Source organism: Dermochelys coriacea, chromosome 9 (genome assembly GCF_009764565.3).
Source record: "Dermochelys coriacea isolate rDerCor1 chromosome 9, rDerCor1.pri.v4, whole genome shotgun sequence".
Classification (NCBI taxonomy): domain Eukaryota; kingdom Metazoa; phylum Chordata; order Testudines; family Dermochelyidae; genus Dermochelys; species Dermochelys coriacea.
In genome coordinates, this window is record NC_050076.1 from 103,976,520 (window position 1) to 103,994,157 (window position 17,638).

The following is a 17,638-nucleotide window of genomic DNA, read 5'->3' on the forward strand; positions in this document are numbered from 1 at the left end:
CATGAAAGCTGTACATTAGGAAAGCTGGGGTGGTTGGATGTGTCTGTTGTTGTTGTGTGTATTGCAGTAGGACCTAGGAGCCCCATGGTGACAGGCACTGTACAGACACAGACCAAAAAGCAGTCTTTGCTTCAATGAGTTTGGTGCCTGTATCCAGTGTCACAGGGGGAAAGTATCAAGGGAAGGTGAACAGTAGAACAGTCTCTGGTTGAGTAAGGGTATGTCTAGCTGTGAAGACATGGCAGTGTGGACTCTGGCATGGGCTAGGCCTATAAGTATGTTTCCAGGCAGGCTAGACAGCCCAGGCTGAAGTCTGCGCTACTTTGTCTTCACCGCTAGTTTTAGCGGCACTAGCTAGATTGCAGCTGGCATAGGAATATGTGTGCTAGCTTTAATCAGATCACTGACCGCCATGTAGGCATACCCTAAGTGGTTGGGTGGCTGTGCTCCCAGTCCAGCAGCAGCACTCTGCTTGTGGTCACCTACAGAGAGCAGCTGGAGTGCTGCTCAGCAGCAAGCAGGGGTTTGCAAAGACAAGATCCCTGTGCTGGAACTTCATGGCCTATCTCTTCTCCTCCCTTCCATGGCTTCTCCTACAATTTCCAGCCTCGCAGTGGGTATAGGGCTTGGCTGCTGGCTCCTCTTCAGACTCACTGGGGCTGGGGTGGGTTGTGTGTGGTTTTGCAGTCAAGCTGGTAGCTTTTCTTTACCACAGCAGGCTTCACCCCTTTATCTTCAGGAAATGTTTTAAATGGCCTCAGCCTGGTATCACTTTTGTCAAACCCAAGGGGAAAAAACCAAACAAATGGAGTTTTGGTTGACCCCAGTCATGAGATGGGCCTTCCTGCACTTTGCTGCAGGACTGTCCTACAGCCTTATTGCCCACTCACTGGTTGGAAAATCTCCCGATGTTCAGCTTAGATTTTCCTGTGCTCAATTTCATTCCATTCCTCCTCATTCAGCTCCGTGGGCTCCCTAAACTCTCCCTCTCTCTTTGGAGTTTGCACACCTCAGACAAATGCAGACAGTTGCTCTGTCCTCTCCAGCTGTCCTATAAAGAGATGATGCAGGTAATAAAGGCAGCTCCAGAGAGCTGCAAGAAATGGCCCGGTCCCAACCAGAGTGGAAAGAGCAGAAAGAGTGCCAAAGCAAGAGTGCAGTGCAGAGACTTCCAAGAAGCCTGGCAAATGGCAAGAATGTGAGCTGGGACTGTAGGGAGCCCATCTCGGCATGAAAGAGGAACTATACGTCTCTTCATGGAAGCCTTATAAAAGCAGCTTTTCTAAGCCACCAGCCAGATATGCTTAGAAACGGTGTATAAATCTGCAATCTCCCAAGGGTTAGACTGACAGATGTGAGCACTGGGCAGTCTGAAGGCATATGATAGGAGTTCCTTTCTACCCCATTGGAGAAATACAGATTTCTCCTTTTCTTCTGCAATCTCCCAGGATTAGAAAGAGGAAGGAAATCTGCTCTGTCACATTGGACGTGGCGGGTGAGAATCCTGCCAGACCTTTGACAGTAAGGCACAGTGACCAGCCTTTGGATTGCTCCATAAAGGCTGAGCCAGGACAGCTTGGAATCCCTTCAAACAGAGCAGGAGGAAGAAACCAGAATATCTTCTTCTGATATGTAGAGTGACATTCAGAGACCCAGAGAGAACATCAGTGCAAACTGAACTAGAACACTGAGGATTATGCTGTCATGGGCTTCATTATACACAGACATCCTGTAGCACCTTCCACATTCAAACTCCAGGCCTCTGATCTGAAGGTAGCAGCATCACCCCCTAACTAACGGTAGGAGGTATTTCACTTAACCTAGAAAGGGGACTACTGGATCCAGACAAGCCCTCCCAGTGGTGCCAAGTCTTAGATCAGATCCAGGTAAATGTATCTCTGGTGCAAAGAGAAGCAGGACCTCAGTTAGCTCTGCCCCAAAAGTTCAGATTTAGTCCCAGAATAACTGCACACACATCTACGCTCCAAAGGAAGGAGCTGGAAGGGTCGTTTTTCTGCCTTCTGATCTGCAAGTTGCACCTTCCTGGCTCTCACTCAGCTCACCATGGAGGAATGTCTTCGTCCCAGGCATGATAAGAGCGAATGCTTCTTGGCATCCTACAGAGCTTGTTCATAGCACAGCAGGTAGATTAGATGGTGGGAAAAGAATTCTCCATGAAAAGCTTCAGCAGATGCTGGAGAGAAACAGACGAGAACTCGGTCCATACTAGGGTGAATCCTGCTAATGGTAAGCCAGCTTGGTATGCTGTTTCCCAGAGACTCCTGGGAAATTAATGAATTTAAATCGTGAGAAACTTCCCCACCTATGGCAGGACACTGTGCTTCTGTGGAGGTGACCTGCCAGCAGAGCAGGGTTTCCATGAATCTGCTTTCTGCACACCCCTGTGGCGCTGACACTCCAGTGCAGGTGCCTGTCCATTTCCCAGTCAGTGTCTGACAATCTAGGGCCTTTCAAGCTGGCAGTTTTTAAAAAATTTCTACATTTGTGTAGAAGCTTGTCCTGTGGCAGTGGGCGCCAGAGGATTGCTTGTGGCCCATTCCTCACTGTGGATGGGATTGTCACTGAGCCTCTCTCTCCCCGCTCTGAGATTCCAGGCATCATGCTTTGAAAGGATACAAAGCTTCATCAGCTATTTGAAAAACCATTTCCTTGTCTGTTCCTAGTAACCCCTGAGAAGATTACAAAGTGAAGACATTAAAGTCTGATTGGCCTTTCCCTCTGTGTGTGGTTCATTCAAACAGAGGGAGATGCAGAAACTACCAAACTGACTCGCCTATTTTCATTTAACTTATTGTTTCTCATGCCCTAGCCCAAAGCTACAGATGTGGCCCTTGGTCTGTGTGTGTGTGTGTGTGTGTGTGTGTGTGTGTGTGTGTGTGTCACTCTGTGCCTAAGCGACAGGGCATGCGAGTCTGTTAAAGAGCCTGTCTGAGAGAGTGCAGCCATCAAACCACGCTGGAAGGGAAAGGTCATTGGGTTATTTTAAAAAAAAACCCAATTCCCATTTTCCTGTCACTGGAACACTTCTATGGGCCTACGGCTTTGGAAAAGCCTCTTTTTACATATCCTGAATGTTGGCTCAGGAACTGAGCACAGGAGTAGAGGAATAGTAGTAGTGTAAACTTCCAAAGAGTGTGACTTGTACTAGGCCTTTGTGCCGAAGGGAGCAGCCACCTCCTTGCAATATAGCTGAAATGGACAGACTCCTGCCCCTTATTATACCTGGCCAGCTGGCATGATCTTTGGCTGCATTTTGGAAGGCAAACAGGTCTCTGTGTACTCAGTCTCCTGCCCTCCATGGGCCTGGCTGCCACGAGCTCCTAACCAGCTGTGCTGTTGTACCTCACAACTTGCTGGTGTGAAGAGAGCAACAGCAGCATTTGACAGACATTGTGAGGAGGATGAAGAACTAAAGAAGCGTTATATCTCACAAGGGTCCAGAATCAGAATGGAGGGGCTTCTAAATGGGGACGAATGGCGATCAGCTTGCCAATGTAGGAAAGAGTGATGTGGACTCCAAAGAAAATGCGTGGTAAAAAGCTGGAAAAGACATGGGATTATCCTGGAAACTCTTCTGTGTGTAGCTCCCCCAGTGCTGACTGGGGCCAATAGGCACAACCACAATGTCAATAAACATGATAGGACCTGACCTTACAGGATAGAAATTGACTCCACAACTACTAAATGCCAGCCTGGCAGGTCTGTATGGCCCGGGGTAGGTTTGGGGTTACTGTGAGGAGCTATTAGAAGGAGGAACACAAATTCCCCACCTCTTCCACCCAAACCTGCAGTCTCCCCTGCTGGCAGAAGTTCTTGCTTTAGTTCATCCCAGCAGCAACTGGGCCCTAGCCAACACTCTGCCTCCCAGGGAGATCAGTAGGGCGCCAGACCCGTCCAGAGAGTCAGTGATTGGGCAGTCACTGGCTGCTTCCTCCATTGTTACTTGAGGGCTGGGTCCAGTGCTAGCTCCCATCAGTGTCAGTGTTTGGTGCTCTGGACTGTAGATGCCTCGGTACAGCGTGCAGATCTTTCCCAACCTGCACCACAGACTGCCAGGGCTGCTGGCAGCCTACTCCTGCTGGAGCTCTGGTGCCGGGGAAGTCTGGCCTTCCCTCTGCATCCCTATGCCCGAAGCTTGTTCATGCCTTGGCTCCTTCTCACCTTGACTGCTGTAACTTCCGGCCTCCCTGCACTCCCTGCCAGGCCTCATTTTCCTCACCTTCGCTCCAGCCACATCCACGCCCCCCTGAATCCCTCCATGCAGATCACGTTCAAGGGTTTCATCCCACCATCCAGACCCTGCACAACTCCACCCTGTCAGTATCCCTGCTCATTTCCTTTGCTCTGTCCAAGCCCCGCAGCTAGCCTCTCCCGCTGCAGCCTTCGCCCACGTTGGCTTTGTGCCGGCTTTCCTTTAGCTTGGGACAGACTCTTCTCATGTCAGGCGACCTCTCCCTCCCTCCTTATCTCACATTTCCCATGAAGCCCCGCAGTGAGCCCTGTGAGACTCCTGCAGCACCTCAAACTCAGACTGGCAATGGACACATGCTCTTGGCCCAATATTCAAGGCTGCTGAGCACCTTCAGCGCCCGTGGATGTCAGTGGGATTTGTGGGTGTTCAGCCATGTGTCTACACCGCTTGGTTTGCGCCTGCTCAAGATGGTGAGCTTTGTAGGGCCAGGGCTGCCGCTTCCATTTGTACCGCCCCAAGCATGATGGCAGGGCTCAGTAAACAATAATAATGTGATTGGGTGTTTTCGATGGAAGAGCTCTGACAGCCCCATTGAATGTGATCTAAGTGCACTGCTCTCTTTCCCTCTCCTCTCTTCATGGGACCATGCCATTCACCCTAAGGCTGAAATTACTTAAAACTCCACATAAACAAGGAAAAAGTCAATTCACCAGCATCTTCTTGCTGCCTAGCAAACCATAATGACATTCCTGCCCCTCCTACTGCTTCTGGAGGACTCAGTGTCTGTGAACGGGGAAGACAATCAGTTCATCTATAAACCCTCTCTTGGGCTTGTCAGACTTTCCGAAAAACATGGGCAAGATGCAAACGTAGGGATCCCTGCAAGTGCGAAGTCACTAGTGACTCGTATCTAAACACCCCCTCTCCCATAATATTCCGCTTCCTGGAGTCACTCCCAACAGAACAAACAGGGATTTCTGGTCTGAAACCCTTTTGCTGGGATATGGCTTTATTTTATGCAGCCACTTACGTTACTGTTCTCCTGGATCCCATGTGGGAAATTGCACTCCCAGCAGTATTTTCAAATATAAAAAGCGATTGTGTGGAATGACTGGGACGGATGCTCGGTGCATGGAGAGCAGAAACGCAGTGAGCAGGCTAGACAATGTGTAGCAAGGCTCAGGGAGGCCATGATTTGTGGGATTAGTAATGGAGCAAAGGGACTATGATGGGGCATCCCAGGGGACATCGGCTGGTATGTAAAAGCTTCTGTGACTTTACCACCGATAGCACCTGTCCTCCAGAAGGATCACAAAGCACCAGATATGGTGGTAATCACCATACAATACTTCAGGCTACCATGTGATAAATTGCATTTACCTTTACCTTTAACCACTTCCTCTGCACTCTGCCACCAATCCATCTCCGACGAGATGGCCTCTAGCATTTCAAACCTCTGAGCAATTTCAAACAGCCACCATTGCTTTTTAACCACCAGCTATAAGTGTTTGTTTTCTTTTTACTGTGAAATGTGGAATTTTCTCCCAGAATTGTACTGATCTGGGACCACGGGCATGCAATATTCAGACCTGGCCCAGTGTTGGGTTTAAGATACGCTACCTCACAACTTATCAGGGTCCAATATGAGCACTCCATAGTGCCAGAAAGGGGAGCTTTGACGTGGGGACACAGCTCTTGCTTCTAAGCCTCCTAGTTCCCAAAACATTGCACCTTAAGTGTGACACTGCTTTATGTGTGGGTGGAGTTCAGCAGGAGCATTTGAAAGCGGTTGCGTTTGCCTGAGCTAAAGGAGAATTAGCCCTCATCAAAGTCTATCCTTTTGTAGCCTGTAGTTATGGCAGCAGGAGAGATGAGAATGCATCAGTGAATTCATCAAATTAACCATCTCCTGCTTCATTCTGTCATCAGAATCTTTCTGGGTAAGACCGGAACCCCCAGCTTGTTGATTCCCAATTCCCCCACCTACAGTGCAAGGAGAGTTAAAAGTTCAGAAATTCAAACAGGTCAGACATGAAAAAATCAAAACTGTCAAGCTGGATCACACTCGTGGTCCTCTGCCAGTGGCTGGGACCAGAGGTTTCAGAGATAGGTACCAGAAACCCAGCAGTAGGTAGTAATAGGATAATCTGTCACCAGGGCAAGCTTTATAGATTAATAGGTTTTAACACCAGAAAGGTCTAGTAGGTTCATCTAGCCTGACCTCCTGCATAACACAGGCCAGAGAAACTCATCCAATAATTGCTGCATCGAGCTCGTAAGTTTGAATTTTCTCCTACTCTCCGCTACTTAGAGGCTTTCTGGTGACCTAAAGTAGAAGGGTTTATATCCCTTCCAGAACTTTTTTTTTTTTTTTTTAATCCATACAAACGTGCAACATTTTTGGAATTCTGCTAAACTCTTGGCCGCAGTGCTACCTTGTGGCAATGAGTTCCATATGATTGTGCGCTGTGTGGAAAGTATTTCCTTGTCTTAGTTTGCCACTTTTCAAATGTCATTGAGCGTCCTCTTGTTGTTCTGTTATAGAGCCACAGAAATGTAGGGCTGGAAGGGACCTCAAGAAGCCATCTAGTCCAACCCCCTGCGTTGAAGCAGGATTAAGTATACCTAGACCATCCCTGACAAGTTCTCGCCTACCCCTTTCTTAAAAATTCCAGCGACAGGGATTCCACAACCTGCCTAGATAACTTGTTCTAGTACTTAACTATTCTTAAAGTTAGGAAGTTTTTCCTAATTCAAACCTAAATCTCCCTTGCTGCAAACTCAGCCGATTACTTCTTCTACCCGCAGTGGACATGGAGACCAGTTGATCGCTGCCCTCCTTGTAAGAACCTTTAACATATTTTGAAAACTCTTATGTCCTGCGCTCAGTCTTCTCTTCTCTAGAATATACATGTCGAATTCTTTCAACTTTTCCACACAGGTCAGGGCTGCTAAACATTTTATCATTTTTGTTGCTCTTTTCTGGACTCACTCCAGCTTGTCCACATCTTTCTTAACATATGTTGCCCAAAACTGGACAGAGTACTCCTGCTGCGGCCCCACTGGTGCTGCATAGAATGGAACAATTACCTCCCATGTCTTACATACGAGACTTCTGTTAATACATCCCATAATCTCATTTGCCTTTTCTGCAACAGAATTGCATTGTTGACTCATGTTCACTTTGATCTGCTGTAAACCCCCCAGATACTTTTCTGCAGTACGGCTCTGTAACAGCCAGCCTGGAGGGATGGACAGCCTAGTGCTTAGCGTGCATGGCTCCCAACTGCCTATTTGGTTGTGGGGCCTGTTTCTAAGGCTGGTGGGGAGGTAGGGAGACCCAGGGCCTCCCTCTCCACTGGGTCCTGACCCTGGTTCCTAAGTTTGTTAGCCCTCTCAGCAGGGAGTCTAAATTCGCTGCCCTGGGCTACTTCCTACCAGTCTGTTCGGTTTGAGGCATAGCCCCTCTAGTCCTCTTAGTTGGATGGCCTGTTCCTGTAGGCTTCTTCCCATGGGTCTGGAGTGTCACCTCATCATGGTCCCAGGCTCCATCAGTGGTGAGGCCAAGCCCCACAATGTACTGGGCTTCACCCTCTCAGTTGCACTCAGAGCTGGAGGCTCCTAGGTTTCCTCCAGAGTTTCCCACGGCTGTGGGGACAGGGCTTCCTCCCTGGTGGCTGCCTGGGTGGGCAGGTTAGTGATCCTTCCCCTCACTTAGAGAGGTGGCTGTGCCAGTCAGCCCTGAACTGAGCCCAGCTCTCTCCTTTTCTCGCCCTCCAGGCCTGGCATTAGCTGCAGGTATATCAGGGCTAGCTGGGGGCTGCCTAGCCAGTTATTCCCCATTTGATATCTGTGTATTTGATTTTTCCTTTCTAAATATAGTACTTTGCACTTGTCTGTCCCTTTATGAGAAAGGGAGTCTATAGATCAGCGGTTCTCAATCTGCGGCCCATGGGCTACATGCAGCCCAATTAGTAGCCCATCTGCGTGCTAACAGCTGCCGAGCCATGTGGTGGGGTCTGGGTTCCTGGCTGCCTAGCGCAGCGGGGGTCTGGGACTGCTGCCCAGCCCTCCCCCTCCCAGCAGAAGTCTGGGGTCCAGAGGTGCCACCTAGCCCTGCATGGTTTGGGGCTGCCAACTGGCCCTATGGGGTCTGGGATCGGGGTTGCCAGCCGGACCTGTGGGGTCTGGGGCTGTTGCCCAGCCCCACACAGTCCAGGGTCAGGGTCACCGGCTGGCCCCACATGGTGGGGGTCCAGGGTTGGACCTGCCGCCTGGCCCACAGTGATAAATAGGTTGGCATGAAAATGGGCTCCCAATCATCCTTCTCTAGGCCATTTGTTATTTTGAATACTTTTATTAATTATGGTGGAAGATAACATCTGTTTTTATTGAACCTGCTTGGCAGGGGAGAGGAAGGAGGCGCATCCTTGAGAGCACTGTTTGTGGGGAGTGAGGAGGAGGAGGTTACCAAGCAGCCGCAGGTAGAACACAGCTGGTTACGAGCTGTGTTGGAAGAGGCAGAGGGAGGGGAATCTGGTACAGTAGCTTTGTTCTTCTGTGCTTGAGGTGAGTGTCGGAAGGGAGGGGCCTAGGTGGGGCACAAATGTGTGGAGGAACTTTCTAAACTCCATACTTCTGTACAATGTCTGTCTTGTGTTTGGAGGGTGAGTGATCTTGTGAAATGTTCCCCTTTACTGCCTTGCAATCCTCGTCAACCCCGCTTCTTTCTGATGGCAGAGGGCTGAATGTGGCTCTCTTGGGAACACCTCGGCGCTGCTTCTGGCTGGAACATAGGAACTGCCTCACCAAATCAGACCATCTAGTCAGATGCTTCAAAGGACAAAACCCTGTGGTTGATGGTTATGGCCGGCAATGGCCATTCAAGTGATGCATCATTTCAGGGGTTGGGGGGAGCATGCTGTCTCCACATCAGCCCTGACTGTGGAGAGAAACGGTGAGTTGAGGAGCCAACCTTTGATCCCCCGTGTGATAGGACATGGTCCTGCCTCTAGATAATTGAGCTCAGCCCTGGGAAAGATTTCAATGTCATCAGCCAATTAATGGGCATAATAGTTTTGGCCCAGGTGAAGTCATGCTCATTGTTTACTAGGTGTTTGGGACAATTGTACGTGTGTATTCCCAGAGCTGCAGAGGGCCTGCAGTGGCCAGGATACACTTGGTGCCCCCTGCCGCTCTCAATTCTTGCATTTCTCTCTAGACCAGTTTGTGGGGAGGAAGAGCCCGGGGCAGTAGCAGGTTCTGCCTGGGTGGGAGGGACAGGAGTAGAATTCCTTTTCTCAGGCTGGGCATCAGCTGGGAGGATCTCTGTCCTTCGGGATCCAGAGTAGCAGCCGTGTTAGTCTGTATTCGCAAAAAGAAAAGGAGTACTTGTGGCACCTTAGAGACTAACAAATTTATTCGAGCATAAGCTTTCGTGAGCTACAGCTCACTTCATCGGATGCATTTGGTGGAAAAAACAGAGGAGAGATTTATATACACACCCACAGAACATGAAACAATGGGTTTATCATACACATTGTAAGGAGAGTGATCACTTAAGATAAGCCATCACCAACAGCAGGGGGGGGAAAGGAGGAAAACCTTCCATGGTGACAAGCATTTTCCACCAAATGCATCCGATGAAGTGAGCTGTAGCTCACGAAAGCTTATGCTCTAATAAATTTGTTAGTCTCTAAGGTGCCACAAGTACTCCTTTTCTTTTTGCAAATACAGACTAACACGGCTGCTACTCTGAAACCTGTCCTGTCCTTTGGGAGGATCTCTTGCTGGACAGCTCCCCAGCAGGGCTGAACATAGAATCAGCACCAGGGCTGGGGCGGCAGGTCCCATGAATGGACCTACAGCTGAGACCTCAGTAGCTGTGTCATGTGATTTGTCCCATTTTCACTCTGTCCCTCACCTGCACTCATTCCAGACTCTGAGCCCAAGCAAAGGCTGGAAGATAGTGATTCCCTGATACACACAGCAGAGAAAAGGGATGAAAAGCTCATGCCTAACGTGTCTCGAGGGGATGGAAAGCGCCTGATGGATGGAACGTTTGAATCTCTCAGTACAGATCTTACTCTCTAACCACACAAGCCGTTGCAGCTTTGTCACATGCTCTTCCCCACCTCTCCAGTGCTCATATCTCTCTCACCTTCTGCCATTGGGTGATGTCTGTATTCCCCTCCCATCCTCGGGGGCTGGACCAGTCCCTTTCCGGCCCCCATTCTCATTCTGAATGTCATTGCCCTCCCAGCCTGACTTTGTGTCAGGAAATGTGCTTCCCTACCTGCCCATGCTCCAGGTCATTGATGCACAAAGACATTCCTGCACCTGTGGCTACCTCTCATCACCACCCTCCCTCTCACCTGGCCTCAGGAGCACGGTCCTGCTTTGAGCAGGGGGTTGGACTAGATGATCTCCTGAGGTCCCTTCCAACCCTGATATTCTATGACTCTATGACTCTATGACTCGGGCCTGCGCCACCTCCTTTCTCCAGCACACGTGTAGAATCTCCTCCATCAAACACCGTGCCAGACGCAGAGGAGACCCAGCGAGGGGAACTGCAGCGATGGAGAAGCTCTTTGTCTAGGGAAGAGAGGATCCCCAAAGCCTGGAAAGGCGCCAAGTATCAGCCACGAGGTCACAGATCAGCAACACTAAGAGGGAACAGCCCAGACTCTGGGGAGGGCGGGAATCACCTGGGGCTGAGGGGAGGAGAGACATTCCTGGGCCGTCTGGGGGAAGAGTCCGTGTGGTGCTTTGGGAGGATAGCTGTCAACTGCCGGGGCGGTTTGGGGGATGTAAACCTGGTGCCCTGGAGGAGTTATGGGCAGCTCAAGTGGTTTGGGGAAATGGAAGCTCCTCTCCATTATCTCCAAATCATTAAATGCCATGGCCCATCCCGGGGCCCTCCATGGTGTTCATCTTCCGGGTGCTGGGACAGAGTGGTCAGCTGATTATTGGTAGTTCAGCTGCTGGTTGGCTGCTCAAAGGAAGCTGAAAACCCAGGGAGGCAGTGTCAGGACTGGGACATGGACAGGCGGCCCAGGGATCGGAGCAGGAGTAGTCAGGTCTAATGGTCAGAGCCAGAGGCCAAGGCATAGGTCAGAGCCAGAAGCAGAATCCAAGGCTCAAACGAGTGTCGGGTGCAGTGCAGCAGCCAGTCAGCAAGTCTCTCCATTGCTCAGACAACTTCCTGTGCCTCCTTCTGTCTAATGTGGTATGGTGGGGCCAGTCAGGATCCTTGTGGTTGGGGCCTCTGGGTGGGCCAGAGCTCTGCTAGCCCCCACTTCCAGTAGTTCTGGATGAGCTGTCCAGTGATGCCTGGGCGTGAGGACTGCACAGGAACCTGTGGGTCCGATTAGAGGCCCACACGCCCTAAACAGGCAGGACAGCAATTTGTGAAACAAATGTTGATGCCAGAGTTTCTGCAATGGCCGCTCCCCTCAGCATGTTGGTCAGGCTGTGTGCGCCTGTGTGCTGTGCACGTATTACTGAGTTAATTCTCACAGCCCCCTCCATCCCCATGTTCTGATGAGGGGAAGGTCACAGGGTGCATTTGCTGTAGAATGGGGACTGGAACTTGGCTCTTCCCAGCTCCTACGCTGAGCTTAGTCCCCTGGAGCCTGTCCACATCAGCCAAAAGTACCTTTCTCCCTCTCCCCAGCTGCCAGGCTCCACTAGCTGGAGATTCAGGTACAACTGTTCTGGAGTTGGGATAGAGGTTAGGGGTGGGGTCTGTTTCCTTCCCCTTCTGTGCCACAGCACCTGGGCTCCCCAGAGACAGGAATGCTACTGGGCTGGATGCGGCACCTGGAAAGCCTGTGAAAATCTTTCAAGGCCCCCTCCAGTCAGACCTGGCCCAAATAGAGAGACAGCCTGTGTGGGGTATCTGAGAGCATGGGGTGGTGGAGGGAGAGTGCCAGAGAACACTGCCTTATTTTCATGCCTTGATCTTCTAAGTACCATGTGATTGTGTGGGCAAATCTTGGAGAGGGTGGCTGGGAGCACTGGGACCTATAGTTCTGCTGTGTGATACTCTGGGTTTTGTCTCTGTCTAACAGGCTAACCCTGCTCCCATTATCGTGAACACGGACTCCTTGGAACCAGGGATCTCTGTAAGTCTCTTGCTTGGATTTTCTTTTTTTTTCTGTAGAATTAATATGTTGACCCTGCCTGCCTGTGCCCTGGGGATACCACTTCATCCTGCCATGGCTATTATCAGGGGGGAGCTGGCCTCTCTAGAGCTGCTCCTCTGTGTGCACACCTCACACCAGCTGTTCCCAGCTCCTTTGCTGAGGGAAGGTCACTTTAGTGCTGCTTCTGTCCATTCACCCCCATTGTGGCCTTTCTCAGCATCACAAGGAGAGCTATTACCTGAAAGCAAAGCTCTGATCAGGGTGATTGGCCAATGCACCAGCCCCCAGGAGGAAATCAAGAAAGTCCTCTCCATGGAGACCATGCTGAGGGTGTTAGCAACAGGAAGGCAGGGCCAGGGAGAGAGCCTGGGGGTGGTGGAAGAGTGTGGAATGAGCTCTGGGGGCAGATTCTGGGGAAGGGAACATGTACTTGGTGGTGGGGGAACCAGAAAGGCGAATCTTACTGGACAGGGGGTTTAACCTGGTGTGCCATGAGAACGCTTCCTCACTGACCCACTTCAGCCTTGCCCCCGCCATTCAGCGGAAGGGTTTGGCCAGAACACTTGGCAGTGTCCCTGCACAGGGCAGAGAGATGAATATGTGGTTCCTGCAGCACTGGCTGCATAGGCTTGGGGCAGTCAACCTTCACCCCGCGGAGAGACGCATTGACCGCGTGCCAGGCGTCTGCCACCTGCACCCATTTGTCTTAGGAGGCCGCAAATGGCAGCCACCCTCCTCTTTAACTCGGGGGGCAGCTCTGCAGATGCCTTGTGCCGGGCTTTGCTTGGTCCCCTAAATCAGAACAGAGTATTGCACACTGGGCCAGTAGGCTACAGGTGGCACCTCTGTATTAAAGCATTTTAGATCTGACACAAACGCCAGTTCTGCACGCAGCCCAGTGCGTGCCAGCACCATGCTGGGGGGTGGGTCAGGGCTGAGTCGGAGGGAGGGAGGGAAACTGCGCTACTTGATGCATCCACTTACCTTTGTCTTAAATCTCAGCCCAGGGCTACCTCCAACACCATCTCTCCCACGGGGCATCTGGTGGGGACTTGGGTGAGTCTCCTCTCTCTCCTTGCTGGCTGCGGGGCTAGCTCCCGTGTCTGACCCTGCTGAGCTGCCACGATCTGGTAGGGTCAGCTACGGGTGATGCCTATGCCTTGCTCTCAGCCCCAGCTGGCACCAATCTGCATTGATGCAGAGTTCTGATGTAGGGGCATCACCCAACGCATGTCTGCAGTCTGGGACACGCTGCTGGCTGAGGTGAAATGTTTCCTACGACCTACTCTGAGCAGAGAGCAGGGTTTAAATCTGACCATGTGCTGCCGATCGAGAGCAGCTCTGCAGAGCCAGAATCCGAGCCAGTCCCTTCCCTGCTGAGCTCACTATCTGAATGGCTGGCTTTGTGCCCCCTTTCCAGTCTTCCTGATCATATCCTGCCTCAAGGTGAGCTGGGCTTCTCCCAGCCACAGAAAGAGCCTGCCTTGCCTGGTCTGGGCCTGGGGCCATCTGGGTCCCCTTTGCTGATGTCATTTTACCAGTAAGTCTGAAAGAGGAAACTGTTTCCTAGAAGGGAACAGGAGCCCTAAAACAGGCAGGGGGGGCAGAATGGGCTTTGCCCTGAACAGGCCGAAGGCAGTTTGGGATTAAAAGCCCGGTTTGTCTCCTCTGCCTGTCACCTGGAACTCACCAGGGTGGCAAGTGAGACTCCCCCTTTTGCCCCTGGGTTCTCTCTCTTTCCACTTTAGCCACCATCATCTTGTTCTTCCTCCCACACCAGCCCCAGCCCCTGGCTCAGCTGTGCCTGGCCCCGTGCAGATGGGCAATGAAGGCAGAGGATGCAGGCAGTTCCCCCTCCCTCCATGTCCCTGCATACAGCTTTGCATGCAGGGATCACAAGGACCTGTGAGACTGACATCACAACCAATACTGGGCTCCTCCAGGGGGTCTTAGCCCCCCAACTCCACACAGACCCGCAGGGCTGGCTCCACCCTCCCTGGGACTGAGCCCCAGTTCTCCTGAAGTGCAAGCTGGGCCTTAGAGGCTCAAGATAGCCCCTCACTTTTCTTCCTCCTTTGTTTTGTTTCCTTCTACCCCCTCTTCCTCCATCTGGGTAGCTTACTGTCTCTGTCCTCCTCCCCCATTCCCAGCTCCTTGGCTGGGAGCCCTGTCTTGCCTGTCTATGATTTGAGGTCTCTTCCTACTGCCCTGTTCTGGTGGGTTTGATTAGATTATTAGAGCACACTAATCACTATGGAGACAGCTGGCCAATTATCCCAATCATCTCCTGAGGCTGATCCTGGGGGTCTGATTAAGGCACCCATAAATATGTCCAGAAAATCAGCTGCACTCAGGGCTACGGACACCAAAATCAAGGGCCACAAGTGGCTGTGGCTGGGGCATTATTCTGTGGATTTTACTGGCTGTAAATCTAGGAGAGGCCCTGGGTTTCGAGATCTAGTGCATTTTGTCTTATCGCCTTTGACTGGCAGCATTTTGGGACAGGGATCTCTGTACATCCACCACAGAATTTAATCTAACAAAACCCAGCGCTCCAGCTACTATTCCCGAGTAAGTTAAATTCTGTTCTGTATAGGGGTTTATACCATGCTTATCACCGTACAATCTGAGCACCTAAGTGAAAGAATCCCTCAGAGGATAATCTCCATTGTGGGCCAGTTCTGTGCACAAATAAATACCTACCTGTGAATCCGAATCCACTTTCCGCACATTCTCCATCCATGGCTTCCAGATGTCCTCTCCCACCCTCCAACCTGTCCGTAGTCCTTTCAGAGAGAGCCACTGGGGACAAATGCTACCCAGACAGCAATGTCCTTCCAATGTAACCCAAGTCCCCTTTAGAAGAACTGTTTCCAAACAGAAGTATTATTCAAGGTGTACTGTAGCCAGTGTGAGTAGGTGCAGTGTGAGTAGGTGACTCTCCTGTCTGTGCTAAGACACCCTGTAGGGTTAGAACTCCCCTTCCAGGGAGTTGATTTTTTTTTTTTTGGTGCATTAGCATAATAGATTTTGCACATATCAGGGGGTTTTACCCAGCACAGAGTGTGGGTTATAAAAAGCATATCTACCTTATAGACGGTGCTGAGTGTGTCAGAGGTGCCCCCGGAGACTGAGCGAGGAAACCTCCCTTTGCTTTCAGATGATGCAATACCTTTGATGGCCATTCCAAGAGATCAGCATGAAAAGCAACTCCAAAGCATTGCAATCTTCTTCTGGTAGTTGCCAGTCCCAGACTAAGGCCCATGGAGCACTTGTCTGGCACCCTGCAGAAAGCTCGTGGGTCACATGCTCCTAGCTGCTGCTCCTTCTTTACACTAAAAGACAGCTACAAATACCTGAAATACTTTCCCAGTGGTACTATTCCATGTAACCAACTGCCCTGTAGTAGCCGCCAGGACGCTACTGGAGAGCGACTTGAGCAGAGGTGGCTATAAGACCATCTCTTTGTTAAGGTCTGGTTCATACTAGCAAACATTGGGGAACTCCTAACTCTAAAGATGGTCACCCAGGAGCGGACACAGCAGAACACTGTATGCCACGTGGGCACTGCTGACTTTGTCACAGCCTCTTTGAACTTGTGTTGTGAGCCTGGGTAGCCAGACACATTGGTACCAGTGAGTAATACCCTCATGTTTTGCCTACTGAGCATCTACTGGCAAATCTTGCTGCAGGTCACTACAGCCATCATGGTGTCCAGCCCTAGTTACCACACTCCTACGGCCATTCCATGCTCACCTTCATGTCACAATCACCAACTCGTAATAGGCAGCCAAGGGTCTGTCTACACAGCCAAGGGAAACCTGGGGCTGGTCCATGCCAGCCACCTTGGCCTGTGGGGCTGTTTCATGGCTATGTAGACGTCCAGGCTCAGGAGACCCTGCGAGGTGGGAGGCTCCCAGAGCTCAGGCTTGAGCCCAAGCCCAGAAGTCTACACAGCACTGAAACGGTACGAGCCCCCGTCAGCTGGTGCAGGCCTGCCGCGGGTTTTTCTTCGCTGTGTAGCCGTACCCCAGGAGTACTCCCAGCAGCTCAGCCTCTGTGACTTATCTCAAACTTATAACCAGAGGAGTAGGACTGCAATTCAAACACTCTCCTGTTGTCCCAGCTAGGGAAGAGCAAACACACTGGCCCGTAATGAATGTCCTGTGACACGCTGCGCTGAATGAGCAGGGCGGGCCCTTGCTGGAGCAGTGAAAGTGGGCTAGCATGTATTCTTTATCTGCGCTGTGTACAGTGCCAACCCTGGCATGCAAAACATGCAGCATAAAAGTGGACATGACTGAAAATGCGTCACTAGGGTTTGGTAACCCAGCAGGAAGTCTAGTGTCAAAGAACAGGCGAAGAGACCATACAGCCTGTTGTCTATGGGACCCCCTGCCATCTGCAGGCTAACACCATAAGGGTCCCCTTGCTAACCCCTGATATGCCCCCTCCTCAACCCTGGGTTACTGTAAATAATTTTGTCCCAGGGATTCCCCCCTCCTGGTCTCAGATCAGAGAAGGATCACTTGCGGTGCCTCAATCTTTATACCCCTCGGTTTAAGATGGCAAATTCTGGATGGCCCAGGCCACAAACCTACCTCTTCCACAATAGATGGATGGGGGATAAGGCATCCTTCAGCATCCAGGCATGTGTATGCAGTGTGCTGGTTCTTGATTCTCCCCTCCCAGGTCAAATGCATGTTTTCAAGATCACAGGAAATTATAAAACTATAGAATATTATTTTAAAAACCAAACCAAACAGCAAAAACCCTGCACCTGGAAAATCGTATCCCTTCCCAGCAGCATTATAAGGAAGGGCAGATCTCGAGGGCGTGGCATGGCTGTTCATGGCTGCCCTAGAGATTGGTTTAAGAATCCCCAGTGTGTTACAGGGAATGAGGGGAGACAGCAGCTCACGTTCTGTTTAGAAACAGGGTTAGAGGCAAGCTGCTTCTGATCACGGGTTAGACTCTGTACATGGCACCATCGCCAGAAAGCCACTCCCTGTGCTTTGTGTAAAAATGCTGCAAAGTTGCCCTATGCGATACTAAAATGACCAGTGTTTATAGCATGTTAATTTCCTCAATGAGTGCTTTCATCTGCCAACATTCACCACATCTCAAGTTACAGAGACAGACAGGTGTCTGGTTAGTGGCAATTCTAAATATCCTAGTTTTGGCCTCAAAACAGAAAAATTCAGCCTGGCTACATGCTTCATTGGATTCAGACTTCCAGATTCAGGCCTAGTCTGCTACGAAATTAGGGCCGTATAAC

At 50.8% G+C, this 17,638-nt stretch overlaps 1 protein-coding gene across 8 annotated transcripts in view; it reads left to right on the top strand.

Moving 5' to 3' along the window:
• The window catches only part of DLG3 (discs large MAGUK scaffold protein 3), a 185,115-nt gene that overhangs the window by 76,323 nt on the left and 91,154 nt on the right, over window positions 1-17,638 (top strand). For 7 of the 8 annotated variants that reach the window (XM_038415195.2, XM_038415196.2, XM_038415197.2 and 4 more), the window contains one exon: window positions 12,286-12,339. In XM_038415195.2, coding sequence (XP_038271123.1) covers window positions 12,286-12,339 — 54 coding nt within the window. Of the gene's footprint in view, window positions 1-12,285; window positions 12,340-14,868; window positions 14,874-17,638 lie in introns of those variants that run through there. The other variant, XM_038415202.2, reaches the window with a different exon arrangement.